The sequence below is a fragment of the Aethalodelphis obliquidens genome, unplaced genomic scaffold, assembly GCF_003676395.1.
Source record: "Aethalodelphis obliquidens isolate GAN/ISIS:26980383/991018 unplaced genomic scaffold, ASM367639v1 scaffold7, whole genome shotgun sequence".
Classification (NCBI taxonomy): Eukaryota; Metazoa; Chordata; class Mammalia; order Artiodactyla; family Delphinidae; genus Aethalodelphis; species Aethalodelphis obliquidens.
The window spans coordinates 1915496-1928803 of NW_020837951.1; the positions used below are offsets into that span (position 1 = coordinate 1915496).

The window sequence follows — 13308 nt, forward strand, 5'->3', positions numbered from 1 at the left end:
CCAAAAAAAAAAAAAAAAAAAAAAAAGTCATCACCATACCCAAGATCATTTAACTTGTCTACTGTTACTTTCTAGGAGTTTTATAGTTTTGAATTTTACGTTTAGATCTATGATCCATTTTGAGTTAATTCTTGCGTAAGATGTAAGGTCTGTGCATCTAGGTTCTTCTTTTGCAAGTGGATGTCCAGTTTTTCCTGCACCATTTGTTGAAAAGACTATCTTTCTTCCATCGTATTTCTTTTGCTCCTTTTTCAAAGATTAGTTGACTGCACCTTTGCGGGTGTGTTTCTTTGCCCTCTATTATACTGATCTATTTGTCTATTCTTTCACCAATACCATGCTGTCTTGATTACTGCAGCCTTACTATAGTCTAGAAGTTGGGTGGTGTCAGTCCTCCAACTGTGTCCTTCTCTTTTAATATTGAGTGGCTATTCTGGGTCTTTTGCCTCTCCACATAAACTTCAGAATCAGTCTGTCAATGTCCAAATCTAACTTGCCGGGAATGCACTGAATCTGTAGATCAAGTTGGGAAGAACTGACCTCTTGACAACACTTGAGTCTTCTGATCCATGAACATAGGATCTCTATTTATTTAGTTCTTCTTCGGTAACTTTCATCAGAGTTTTGATATACAGATCAAATATACAGCTTGTTAGACTTATACCTAATTACTTCATTTCGGGGGTGCTAACTGCTAACCTAAAGGAATAAGACAGCCAGTTATTTTACCAACAAGAAGGGCTTATTCAGGAGCAGCAAAGAATTGTAATTCAGGACATGTAACTATGGTGAACCACATGCAAGTCTGGTAAAGCAAAGGAGAAGAAATTTTATAGAGCAGAAGGGGACGTTGGAAAGGGCTACTATAAATAAAAAGTCCAATGGAGTAAACTGGGGTTGGAAGTATAGTGGCCTTTCAGTAGCTGAGTTGTGACAGTCTGACACTGAGCTATTGCCAGGCAAGGAGAAATTCTCCCTTCCTCCTGCTGTCAGTAGTGGTGTCACTTCCTGCCCGAGATGCCAGCTACATCTCTTCCTGTTGGCATCTGTATTGATGTTGAGTGATATGTGCATGACAGCTCCCTATTCTGGCCTCCCAGCTCCATGTTAGTGAGGTTTCCCTTTACAGGCGCACCTCCTCTTACTGCACTTCCCTTTATTGAACTTCACAGATACTGCATTTTTTACAAATTGAAGGTTGGTGGCAACCCTGCATCAAGCACGTCTATTGGCACCATTTCGCCAACAGCATTTGCTTGCTTCATGTCTCTGTGTCACATTTTGGTAATTCTCACAATATTTAAAAAATGTTCACTGTGACATTTGTTACGGTTTGTGATCAGCGATCTTTGATTTTACTACAGCTCGCTGAAGGCTCAGATGATGGTTAGCATTTTTTAGCAATATTTTTAAATTAAGGCTGTAAATTTTTTTAGCCATAATGCTGTTGCACATTTAATAATTGACTACAGTATAGTGTAAACATAACTTTTACATGCACTGGGAAACTGTTAATCTTCACAGTGTAAATGGCAATGTACTTTTTTGTTTGTTTTGCTTTGTTGGCCGTGTGGCATGTGGGAATCTTAGTTCCCCAACCAGGGATCGAAACCATGCTCCCTGCCGTGGAAGCATAGTCTTAACCACTGGACAGCCAGGGAAGTCCCAATGGTAATGTATTTTTAGTTTCAAAGTCCACTTGTTCATAGGAACACTTGTTAGATAAGAAAGCAATTTGTTTTTTTACAATATTTACATTGTATCCTGCAACCTTGATACAATCATGTTTCAGGTTTTTCTGTCAATTCTTCTGGACGTTTACATAGACGATCATGTCATTTGCAAAGACAGTTTGATTTCTTCCTTCCCAATCTGCATGTATTTTCTTTTTCTTGTCCTGTCGCACGTGCTAGGACTTCTCTATTATGACGCTGAAAAGCAGTGATGAGAAGGGACATTCTTGCCTTGTTCCTGATCTTAGCAGGAAACTTCTGAGTTTTTCGCTGTTAAGCATGATGGTATCTGTACGTTTGGGGTAAATGTTATTTATCCAGTTGAGGAAGTTTTTCTCTATTCCTAGTTGCTAAGACATATCCAGTGATCGGTCTGGCTTTAAACTACTAGTCTTATTTGTTAAAAAGTACTTTTCTTAATGCAACATAACGTGACCTCTCATGAGTGACTTAGGGAAAACCTGGGATTTGTTATCTGGCTGGAGTTTAGCTGAGGGTAGGAGAAATTTGGTTAGTACCAGGGGATGGGACCCTGGATATACTGGCACACAGCTGCAAAACAACTTATCTGGAGATGTGGTCACCTGAGACAAATATCTTCTGAAGGCAAGACTTTGAGAGGCTAGCTGACCACCACCTTGAGAAATGAGAAAGGCTTGAGAAACTCCAGGACTGCAGGGTGGGGCTGCTCCTTTAACAGTGCTGGGTAGTCAACAGAAAGACAGGGATAAGCTCAAAGTCCTCAAAGTCAACATGGACTGAGAATCAGGGACTTCCTATTACTCTGTAGAAAAACCTCTCATCTGGTTTTCAGCTGCAAGATTGAGTTACCTGAACACCCAAGTCTTAGCTGGCCCATCAGCAAATCCCACCAACAGGCGAATGCACAACCTTACCAGATCTCTCATGGAAAAGCTGGAGCACTGATCAGTCCTCAGAATTGAAAGGGGGATATTTGGGCAACGCTGGATGCCTCAGGTACCCTGAACACCCAACCTCACCAAGGCTCACTTTGAGAAATCAGTCCCTCCTCCCTTGGCTGATAAGGCTGTGCCTGGCTTGAACTCTGATCTGAGGAAGTTACCTCCAAGGAGAAGCCAGTCTCCCCAGACTCACTCCCATCTCACCTTGTCTCTAGACTGCTAAGGACAGTCAGATCTCAGCAGGTCCAAAGTGGCCAGTTACAAAGTCCAATTCAGAAGCAGCTCTGACTAAGTGAACAAGTATCTGCTGCTTTACACTGGAAAAAATCAGGGAAGCATGTGGCACCTGATTCTAGAAGTGCTTGGCCAAGAAAGGCGGGGTGCAGTTCCAGAGGGGGCTCCACCCATAAGCAGGACTCAGAGTGGGCTAGCTAGGGAACTGGAAAGGGTCCGATCATTTCCTTTGTTGCTTGACCAAAACCTGGAACCCACAGTGGCCCATGCTGAGGTAAGTGAACCTTCCAGAAATCCCTTGGAACGACACAGAGGTAAGAACTCTCTCTTTCCTCTAGGCTTCTCTCTACCAGGAGCGAGGCAGGCTTGTTGGAAGGTCTTAACAATGTTACCTGCTCATCCACCCGACAGGTGGTCTGGGGAGGGTACAGAAGACTCATCCTTTGCGGAGGTACTAGAAAAGCACTGTGAACAGAGTAGAGAAGCACCACGGTGGCCCTTCCCTGAAGGCTGGATGGAATCCCACGGGAGATGCAGGGGTAGAACCATGCTCTTGGGCCAGCGCAGATCCTGGAACCTGAGGGCGGCAGGGAACACCTTACTTCCACAGGCCATGTACGTGAGGTCCCCACAGCTGTCAGGCCAGTGCGACGAACTGGGTGCGCCAACCCACGGGGGGTCTGGAGACAGCTCTCTGCCCTCTGCACCCCGACGCAGGTCTGGTGAACAGAAGCTTCACTTGAGCTACTCAGCTGCATGTAGCCCCTCACTGAATTTCTAACCATGTGTTAGTTCCACTTCTGGAGCCCCTAAGTAGAAGGAAAGGTTGACTGGGAGCCTACTTCCCAGCCTCACCCAAAGGGGCCAGTGGCACAAAACTACCCTGGCCTTGCAGGACCGTTGGAACCCCAGTTCCTGGTGAACCATGGTTCCTGAGCACATGTCCTGGTTACAGCTATTTCCAGCTGACTCACGCTGCAACAGGAGGGGGACCTTCTGACTTGGGGAGACTTGCCACTTGGCTCTGAAAATATCTGACATTAGGCCCTTGGAAGTTCTCTCCCATGACTCTGCATTTCATCTTCTGCGCCTGAGACACACAACACCCAAGAGATGCACATCGGGCCTCCTAGACTCATTCTGTAATGCTCTTAACCTCTTCTTCCCTGTTGTCCATATTCCATCGTCCACTATTGCCTCTGGCCATGAGACGCTTCGGTTGCCACCAAAATCGTGTGCAGCATGTCCTTGCTTCTGTGCATCAGCTCCCAGCCCTGGGCCAGGGAGGGACACGAGTGGCCAAGCCCAGGGAGGCTGGAGCATTTTCAGTGTTTCAACTCGGATACAGGCTCTGTCTCCCACCAGGTGAAGAATTCTCTGTATTTCTTCACCCTTTCTGTGCTGTATCTCCTATTGTCCAGTGCTGCTTCTAGAAATGGGGTGCTCCTGATGCCACCTGCCACCAAAAATGCACCACCTGCTCACCCTGCACACCAGCTACATGAAGCTGGGGACACAGCAGCACTCCAGGTCGGAGGGGCGAGCTTCCTGGACTTCCAGGCTTCAGGGGGAGCACCCGATGATACGTCCACCAGGCCTTTTGAGATGCTCCTGCGATTTCCACAGGGGGTTTATACTCTCCCAACTCTGACTGCAACATACGGACAATAATTCGGGAGTAACTGCTGGGTGCAGAGAGTGGGACAACAGGACCCTGGCATGAGGTGCTGGGGCAAGCAAGATGGCAGGAAACTGTGCTGCATGATGCAGTCGCTTCCTAAGATGTATAACCAAGAACAGGCACACATAAGCACACTTTTAAGGCTACCAAGTGCTTTTGGCACTGCCTTAGCTGTGGCCCACAGATTTAATGCACAGCACTTTCATTACCTTTCGGTCCTAAACTTTCTCTAACATCCACTAGGGATTACTCTTTGACTCACAGGTAATTTAGAAGTGTGTTTTTAAACTTCCAAACAGGAAACTTTAACAATTACCTCTGAAGTTTTTAAATTGTTCCACAGCCAGATACGATGCCGACGCTTTGAAATGTGACTTGCTTTCTGGACTAGGAGGTGGTCAGTTTTCACCACTGTTCCACGTGTGCTTGAGGTGCATGCTGTTTTGTTTTTAAATTTTTGTTGCATCCCGAGGCATATGGGATCTTAGTTCCCTGAGCAGGGATCAAACCCGCACCCCCTGCATTGGAAGCAGAGTCCTAACCACCGGACTACCAGGGAAGTCCCGGTACACACTGTTTTTAGGTGCACTATTCTGTGTGTCCATCAGCTCAAGCTTACAAACGCTCTCGTTGAAACCTTCCCTATGCATCTGATTTTGTCTGCTTGGTGTATCAATTCCTAACGGAGATGTTAAAAATCTCCCACTTTGGTTTGTGAATTGATTTCTCCTTGTGGCGGGTCAGTTTCTGCTAGACAGATTTGAAGCTGTCCCTGGTGCAGGACTGTTCTACCCTCCAGGTGACCTGCACCCCTTTCATTACGTGGCGACTTTCTTTTCTCTCTACTAGTGCCTTTTCCCTTCAAATCTTCATCTTATAATACAGCCACGCCAGCTTCCTTTTGGTTACCATCTGTTTCTTAACTGGAGTTTAATCAAAAGAATTTTATTAACGGTTTTACTGAAATATAATGCACATACCATAAGATTCATTGAGTTTTGTCCCGTGCATTCATCCCGGCTGCCTGCGGGCTTGGACTTAGCTGTGCCCCTGACTGTGCACCCTCCATTGGCCTCGCTCGGTTCTAGGTTTTACTCTTTCTCTCCTGCCTCCCCCTAGATCGATAACTGTCCACCCCACTCCGCTGTTCTTCCTGCTAGTTCACTGTTTCTACCTTTTACTGGTTACCTTAGGATTTTTAATGTGCATGTCTACCTTAAATTCTAGGTTTCACCCACCTTAGAAATTAACTTCGAATAACTCAATTCCAGGCAGCCTGAGGACGGCCCCGCCGTCTCCCAGTTACCGAGCCCGTCAACTCCACTCCAACGCAGGCTACAGGAGGTGGCTGGTTTTTGTCCTTTACCAAGTGAGTTTGCGGCAGACACAGCAGTTCCCGCTCCTGTGAACGTGGGGGAGGAAGAGGGCGCCAGGGAAGCCCCCCCTCAAGACGCCCCCTCCCTCTTCGCTGCTCCCTCACCCCCCACCCCGCAACTTTCAGGGAGCGTTCCGGCCTCACAAGAAGAGCCTAGAGCCCGGAGTTGGGTCACCCCTCCCCTGGATCCAAAGGCTCTCAAGCACACGGCGGTGTCTGCTCTCCGCTGGGACCCGGAGCCTGCGGCCACCCGGGTTGGCGCCAGGCATCCGGGCCCTCAGACCAGGCCGGCCCGCTCCAGGTCCTGGGGCAGGATGCGGCCCTTCTTGCGAGCCTTCTCCAGGCGCCGCTCGGCCCTGGCCGCCTTCTTCTTGCGCAGGTTCTGCCGCCGCCTGTCCTGCCGCTGCTGCATCTTCCCCAGCACGTGCGCCGTGCGCTTCTCCCACGCGCGCTGCCGCTGCGCCCGCCGCTTCTCCTTGCGCTTCAGGGCCTCCTGCAGCAGGTGCTCGTCGTCGCGGATCTTCACGCCCTCGGCCTTGTACAGCAGGTTGGTCCACTGCATCTTGGCCTCGAGCTCCCGGGCCTGGCCCGCGTCCTGGTCCCGCAGCTCCTCCAGCCGGGCCTGCCGCGCCTGCAGGCGCTCCAGCAGCTGCCGGTAGTTCCTGCCCGTCAGCGGTGTCAGGTTCCCCTTCAGCTTCTGCCTCTTCTCCTTCCTACGCTGGGCCTTGCTGCCCGGCTCCTCCTCGCTCACCTCCACCTCGGGGCAAGAGGGCGATGTGAGCTGAGTGCCGCTTCCCGCCCGCCTGGGGCCCGCGCACTGCGCCCACCTCCACCCGCCCGACGGCCGTGCAGCACTCACCTTGTTGAAGAGCAGCCCCGACTGGGCCTGCGCCTCCTCGTGGGGCGCCTCGGGCGGTGGCTCAGTGGCCTCCACCCCCTCGAGGGCCTCGGCCGCCCTCTCCTTTGCTCTCAGTTCCCTCCGCTTCCTCTTCTTCCGGTCGCGCTCCTGCTTCCTCCGGCGTCTTTTCTCCAAAGCAGCTGGAGACAACTCCTTGGCGCTGCCCTGCGGCGCAAGAAGGTGCTCACTCATCAGGTTCTCCCAACCGTGGGGCCCCCAGCCTGGCACATGGAATCAGGGCAGGAAAATGGGCCCGCCACGTGCAGCTTTCCACCTGGAGGTGACCTGGCACCCAAAGTGCACCCAAAACAAGGCCAAGGGGACCCCACGAGAACCGTGCCTTCCGGATCCCAGGCACCTACCATACCGGGGCACTTCCCAAACATGCTGCCTCTAAGTCTCCCCAGTGACCCAATAAGGGACGTGTGGTCCTCCACCATTTCAGAGACAAGGACAGGGGGCTTAGCCAAAGCCACCACCCAGATCTTGGCGTTGGGTCAGAACACTGCACCTGTGCAGACCACTGCACGATTCTGACCCCTGCGGGGCAGACAACAGTGCTCTGGACCACTGCAGGAAGGCAGGGCCCTCGGGCCTGTCCCAGGACAGCGCAGAAAGCAGCCAGGGGACTGTCCCCACACAGCAGGAGGCTGGGGGGGGGGTGGCGATGCCATCCACGCTGAGGCTGGCTGAGGTCCTGGAGCGTCCGTCCCATGCCTGTCACCTCGGGCTGGTCACCTCATCTCAGGCCCTGGCTTACCTCATAGGGCCGTTGTGCATTTAGATGGACAAACGGGCAGGAACTGTCGCCCAGCGTGGGTGTGTAGCAAAGGCAGCTTTCCCTGAAGGGAGAGGCTGAGCCTCTCTCCAAGGCCGCAGACAGAAGAGCCAGAAGCCCAGCATGGCCAGCAGGAGGGGGGCCCTGGGGACCGAGCTCCCCAAGATGACAAGAGCTACACCTGCCCTCTTGCAGGACAGAGCTACCAAGGCCCTGGCGGCACCCGCTGCAGGGGCGGGAACAGGGGCTGAGCCCCCCCACGCCTGCCCCGTCAGCCCCATAATAGCTGGCAGAACTGGGGCCGACCTCAGCAAGCACCTGGGCGTCTTCTCTCCAGGCAGGGTGCGGAAACCACCACAGGACCCAGAGGTCTCCTCCACCTACCTGGCCCCGCGCCTCCCGGATCTTCTCACGCAGGCGCTGCCGCAGAACGTCCAAGGCAAACAGCGAGCCAGGCTCCCCGGCCGGGCCACCTGCAAAGCAGCAGCCAGAGGACCAAAGGAGACGCCCCAGCCCCGACCTTCCTGTGCCCTCCCCAAGCGCCCAGCTTCGAAGCCTGAGTCTCCACACACTGCCCCCCTGCAGTGACCACTCGTGGATCTGCAGGTCAGTTCCAGTAAATTCTACCCTACCTCTTCAAGCTGGACTGGCCTCCAGGACAGGACATCCTCATGAAGTGCGGCCCAAACCCATCTCCCACTTCTTCCACCCTCTGCAGTGGCCCCCAGACCCAGAGGCAGCTCTCACACCACTTCAGAGACGAGAGGGCAGTAAAGCTACAAGCCAAGCTGCTGCAGGACCTCAGTGGGACCTGGCCTTGCCCCTCGCCATCCCAGTTACTACGCGGCCTGGAACTACTGTGCACTTCCTGAGATTCCCATCCACCCACAGGGGCCCCGTGATCTGTCCTCTGAAAACGCGCTCTTCGGGAAGTCTCACACGATCTGATCGTGCCGTTATGACCAGAGAGGCCCACTTTTGTATCTGTCGCAGATCCCAGTCGACCCTGCCCACCCCCCTCACCTGCAGGGGCCCCTGTCGAGCTGGGGGCCTCATCCTCTCTCTCCTTGGCTGCCACCGGCGTCCTGGCTTGAGACTTCTCCGCAGGGGCCTGGGCCTTGGGTTCTGCAGCCTTCTCCTCCCGCTCCCGGAATTTCTTCTGTGCTCTCTTCCTCTTCTTTTTGGGGGGCCCAGCAGCTTCTGAGACTTGAGTTTTGCCAGCTGAAACACAAAATGAGAAAGGGCTGCCACCCCAATCCCTGTGACCCATTCAATAGGTAGGAAGGTCCTGCAAAGGCTTCGGTCCTAGAAGAATGCCAAAAGCCGATCAGGATGGGGGACATGGAGACCCTCATCCGTTGAGCTCAGAACCACAAAATTCCTAGAAAGCAGACTAGCCACACTCATCAAAACCCTGAAAAACACCCCCACGCTGCCCCAGCAGTCTGCTCGTGAGCACTCACTCTGGGTGCGCAGCAAGATGTGGCCTCAGGATGTGCATCGTTACGTCCTTTTTTGAGTGAAAAGCTAGTTAAACCTAGATATCCATCTACAACGACAGTGACGGCACCGCCACAAAACAGACTGTGATGTACCCAACAAAACATAACGCCACAGGCTTTCACCGTAACAGATTGAGAGAGAATTCTCTGGCGGTCCAGTGGTTAAGCACTCTGCGCTCTCACTGCCGAGGGCCTGGGTTCAATCCGTGGTCGGGGACCTAAGATCCCACAAGTCTGTGTGCTGGGGAGGGCAGAAAATGTTTACATTCTAAAAGGAAAATGAGAGTTGAGTACACAAAGTAGGAGTCAAATTGTTTCAGTGAGAAACCGTCAGAAAAAGTTTTAGGAAGACACAGATCTAACTAGTAACTGAGTGGTGAAAAAATTCACTTAACTTCATTTTTCTACGATGAACACATTTTCCTTGTATAAAAAGAAAAGGTCGTTTTCCCTCTGGTAGGTCCACGGCAGACGTGCCCACTCTCCCCTCCTCTGCGCCAGGGCAGGCCAATTACTGTCTGTTTCACCTACTTGTGTATCTGCCTCCTGAGGGGGCCCTTGTCACCACTGCCGTGTAAACTCCCATTAGCAGGACCCATCTTCTTCCTTCCTTCTCCCCACACCACCACCAGGCCCATAGTACTGGGCTGAAAAAGTAATTTTTTCATCATCACTCATACCTGTCTTCCCACCCGGCGTGGAGGGTTGGCTAAGCCTGTTCACGATGCCCAACGGCAGAGCAACCATTCCACGGGGTCACCTCCTCCAAACCCCGGCCGAGCTTCCAGCCCGGAGGGCGCACAGCTGAATCCCTCAGACTCCCAGACGGATGCCCCCAACGAGCAAGGGAAATGGCGTTGCCTTTAAGCATCCCTTAAAATAATACTTCCCTCTAATATTTCACAGGCTTGTTTCACGCATCTACGTGTCCACTCCACCTGAAGGCTACTCAGGTGCGGTGTGGGGCACACACCGACCTCCGCCGCGGAGGGGAGTGGGGACGCTGGGGGGTGGAGGGGCGCCCCCTTCCGAAGCCCTCCCAGTCCCGGCCGGGGGCTGCGCTTTACCCGACTTGCGCTTCTGTGGCTCGGGGCTGGGCTGGGAGCAGATCTTCTTGGCCAGACTCTGCAGGTAGGCGTCCTTCGCAAGCAGAGAAGCCATGGCTGGAGGTTCGGGGGTCGGGCGGGGCTCGCTCCGGGGTCCTACTCGCGGGGAGGAGAGCCAAGGTGCAGCGTCCCGCGCCGGCAGCTGCCGCTACGGACATATACACTGCCCCCGGCCGGCGCGACCCTCTCCCCTTCCGCCGCGCTCGCCGGAAACCAGCACGTGGGCAGGCGCGGCCAGCCGAGCGCCGAGCAGCCAGCGCGCGACGCTCGATTAACCAGGTGGCTCCAACGGAAGAGGCACGGGGCGCAAAGCATTATGGGGCGGGGGCGGGGACCGCGCCCGGCACAAGGTAGGTGCTCGGTACCCGTAAAGGGGGACAGGAACAGGTCCGCAGGAATTTAGTTCTGTGGGGGCTCAGACCCCAAGTGGAAGCTGGCGAGACCGCGTTCGTTCAGAAAGGACTGCGCGCCGGGCAGGTTCCAAGGCCCCGGGGTACAAACGGCGAAGAAAACACAGCAGTGTCCTCATCAAGTTTGTTTCAGTGGTGATTGGTAATAAATTCAGACGGACGTGGCGGGTCGTGGGTTGGCATGTCCTCCGTACACTGGGACGGCGATCTCCCTCTGGGAGGGAGATAAAGCACGCCGGTGACAGGGCTTGGGATTGAGGTCCCGGCTCTTCTGGGGGTGACACCCGCCCCCCGCTTCTCAGGTGAGCCTGGCTCCAGGCACTGGGCCTAGCGTTCCACCTGGGTTGAGTCCTGAACCTCCCACTTCACTTCCCAGCTCCATGACCATGAACACAGCACTACAACCCCTTGCAAGCCCGTGGTCACCCCTCCCTGAGATGACAATAACGAGCACCGACTCGGGGTGCAACCAGACGCACGCCGCCTAGGCCACGTGGTATGCAATAACGGCAGCTTTTCATGCATTCACCAAACAGTAGGGCCCTTCTAGGTCCTAGACAGCTCTTTCTAGGCAATGGAAATGCAGCCGTGACTCCAAGCTGACAAAGCCCCTGCTTGCCCAGAGCCCCCGTGAGAAGGCTGACCTGGAGCCCCATGTTGTCCAGGCAGAGCCCAGGGGCTGGTTTCCGACAGCCACCGAGACCAAGGGTGGTACAAAACTGATTGGGGCTGAGCAAGGAAAGGAACCGACCAAAGCAAAAGGGTGGAGCTGGTTTTATTCAACAGTCTCATCACAAAAAGAACCAAAACGTGTGCAGCAGCGGAATTAGGAAGGACCCTGCCTGACTTCTGCAAGAGTGGGCAGCCCCCTTTCCCCACAGCCCTGCAGGGGCAGTCAGCTAGCGCAGGGAGCCTCAGGGCAAGGTAGCAGGCAGAGCTCTGCATGGGGGCCTGGCCTTGGCTAGTACTGTCCACTCTGAGCACTTGCGTCCTCCATTGTAAACACCACGCTCAGGTCACCACGCTGGGCATCCTCCCTGCCCCGCCGTTAGGTCCTCAACGGGACAAACTATCCTGGAAACTTCCTTCCAGCCAGCCAGGAAAGTAGCAAATAAGAGGTGACGACAAGAGTAAGGATGGGCCCCCCTGGCATGGCTGGGGGTATTTGCTTTCCCCCAACACTCCTAGGTGGGCTGTCCCTGGGCTGACACGGTTCCGAAAGAGGCCACGGCGGCTCCCCAAGTGGGCCCCAAGGCTGAAGGGATCTGAGGCTGTGGTGGGCCTAGAGGGGAACACTGCACTTCATTCCTAAGGTCTAGGGGCCCGGGGAGAGGAGCCCTGGGAGGCTCAGGCGTGCTCTGCGGGGCCGGGGCCACCGGCGTGGGAGTGGGCAGGGGCTGCAGCCTGCAGGGGGCCAGCACTGGGCTCCGGGGACGCCGGCAGAGGGACTGAGAGGCCGTCGGCGGAGTCTGTGTCGAGGTCCAGCCTCCAGTAAGCTTCACACAGAGGCAGATCATTAGCTTCGCAAAGACTTGAGCTTTTCCACCACCAGAAACCCAGGGAGAGACAGGAGCAGGCAGTGAGGGAAGCCAGGGAGGGAAAGCGAGACAGAAGCAGAGTTAAGGAAACAGACCACACCCCAGGCCGGCCTTCCCCTCCTCTCCTCGGTGCTGGCCCCTCCGTCAGGCGGCCCGGCTGAGGGCGAGGCGCGGGCGGCTGCCCCTGCTTCCGGGTCCTCCGGAGAATCCGAAAGGGCGCCTTCTGGGACCAGCCACCAGCAGGCTGTGACCTCGGCTGGTCCCTTCCACTGACAACCGGTGTCCCTCCTGCCAAGTGGCATTCCTGGTCCCTGCCGCCACCTCCTGTCCTGGCTCCAGCTGCCCTCCTCCCGCAGGGAGCTGCCAGCCTTGCCACACGCTCCCGCCAGCTGCAGGAACCAGCGTCCAGAGCTCGCTATGGCCCCCTCGGTCCCGAGGCCCCTGAGGGCAGAGAGCCTGTCGTCCTTCTGGGTCTGGCCCTGGCTGGGACTCAGCCTCAATGGGGTGGCAGTTAGGAGCAGAGGCCCTGGTGTTCTGTGTGATCTCAAACAGGCCCCCGGCCCCTTGAACTCAGTCTCCTGTCTCTAATAAGGGGACAGCAGGGCCAGCCTCTCAGGGCGAGGACGCAGGTGAAGGGCACGGCTCGTGAAGGTTGTCAAGGGGGCGACTAGAGCATGTTCCGTCCCCACACTCGTCTCCATGGCTTTCTCCCGAATCCTGCCCTGCCTCTTGCTCCCTCCCTTGCTCCTGCCCTCAGCGTTCAGTCTCAGAAACCATCCTGGACACAGAGCGGAGTCTCAAGGAGAGTGGAGGGCAAGAGGCCGAGAAAGAGCAAGTTGTGAGCAGAAAGCAGGGGAGCGAGGTGGAGATGGGGGTGCAGGAGATGGGGGTGCAGGCAGCCGGGACGCACAGGGAGGATGGGGGACGGGCTGAGCGCTGGTGGCTGGGGAGATGGGGGTGCAGGCAGCTGGGACGCACGGGGGGTACGGAGGACGGGCTGAGCACGGATGGCCGGGGAGATGGGGGTGCAGGCAGCTGGGACGCATGGGGAGGACGGGCTGAGCGCCGGTGGCCGGGGAGATGGGGGTGCAGGCAGCCGGGACGCACGGGGAGGACGGAGGACGGGCTGA

The 13308-nt window shown here is 55.0% G+C and overlaps 2 protein-coding genes across 8 annotated transcripts in view; both read right to left on the reverse strand.

Annotated features, from left to right (window-relative positions):
• Positions 1-4722: 4722 nt before the first annotated feature.
• SURF6 (surfeit 6) lies at positions 4723-10454 on the reverse strand. Of its 3 annotated transcripts, none has more exons than XM_027104342.1 (5): positions 10192-10454; positions 8508-8843; positions 8007-8095; positions 6806-7009; positions 4723-6703 (listed from the first exon to the last, which is right to left on the reverse strand). In XM_027104342.1, the coding sequence occupies exons 1-5, from the start codon at positions 10283-10285 to the stop codon at positions 6224-6226; spliced, it is 1203 nt and encodes a 400-aa protein (XP_026960143.1). In that variant the 5' UTR covers positions 10286-10454; the 3' UTR covers positions 4723-6223. The 3 variants fall into 3 exon arrangements, with proteins under 3 accessions (XP_026960143.1, XP_026960145.1, XP_026960144.1); XM_027104344.1 differs by having other exon boundaries at positions 8646-8843; positions 10192-10450; XM_027104343.1 differs by lacking the exon at positions 10192-10454 and adding an exon at positions 9805-10172.
• A 944-nt stretch (positions 10455-11398) lies between these two features.
• Positions 11399-13308, reverse strand: part of MED22 (mediator complex subunit 22) — a 7341-nt gene continuing 5431 nt past the window's right edge. For all 5 annotated transcript variants that reach the window (XM_027104359.1, XM_027104358.1, XM_027104363.1 and 2 more), the window contains one exon: positions 11399-12177. In XM_027104359.1, coding sequence (XP_026960160.1) covers positions 11988-12177 — 190 coding nt within the window. In that variant the 3' untranslated portion in view covers positions 11399-11987. The remainder of the gene's footprint in view (positions 12178-13308) is intronic.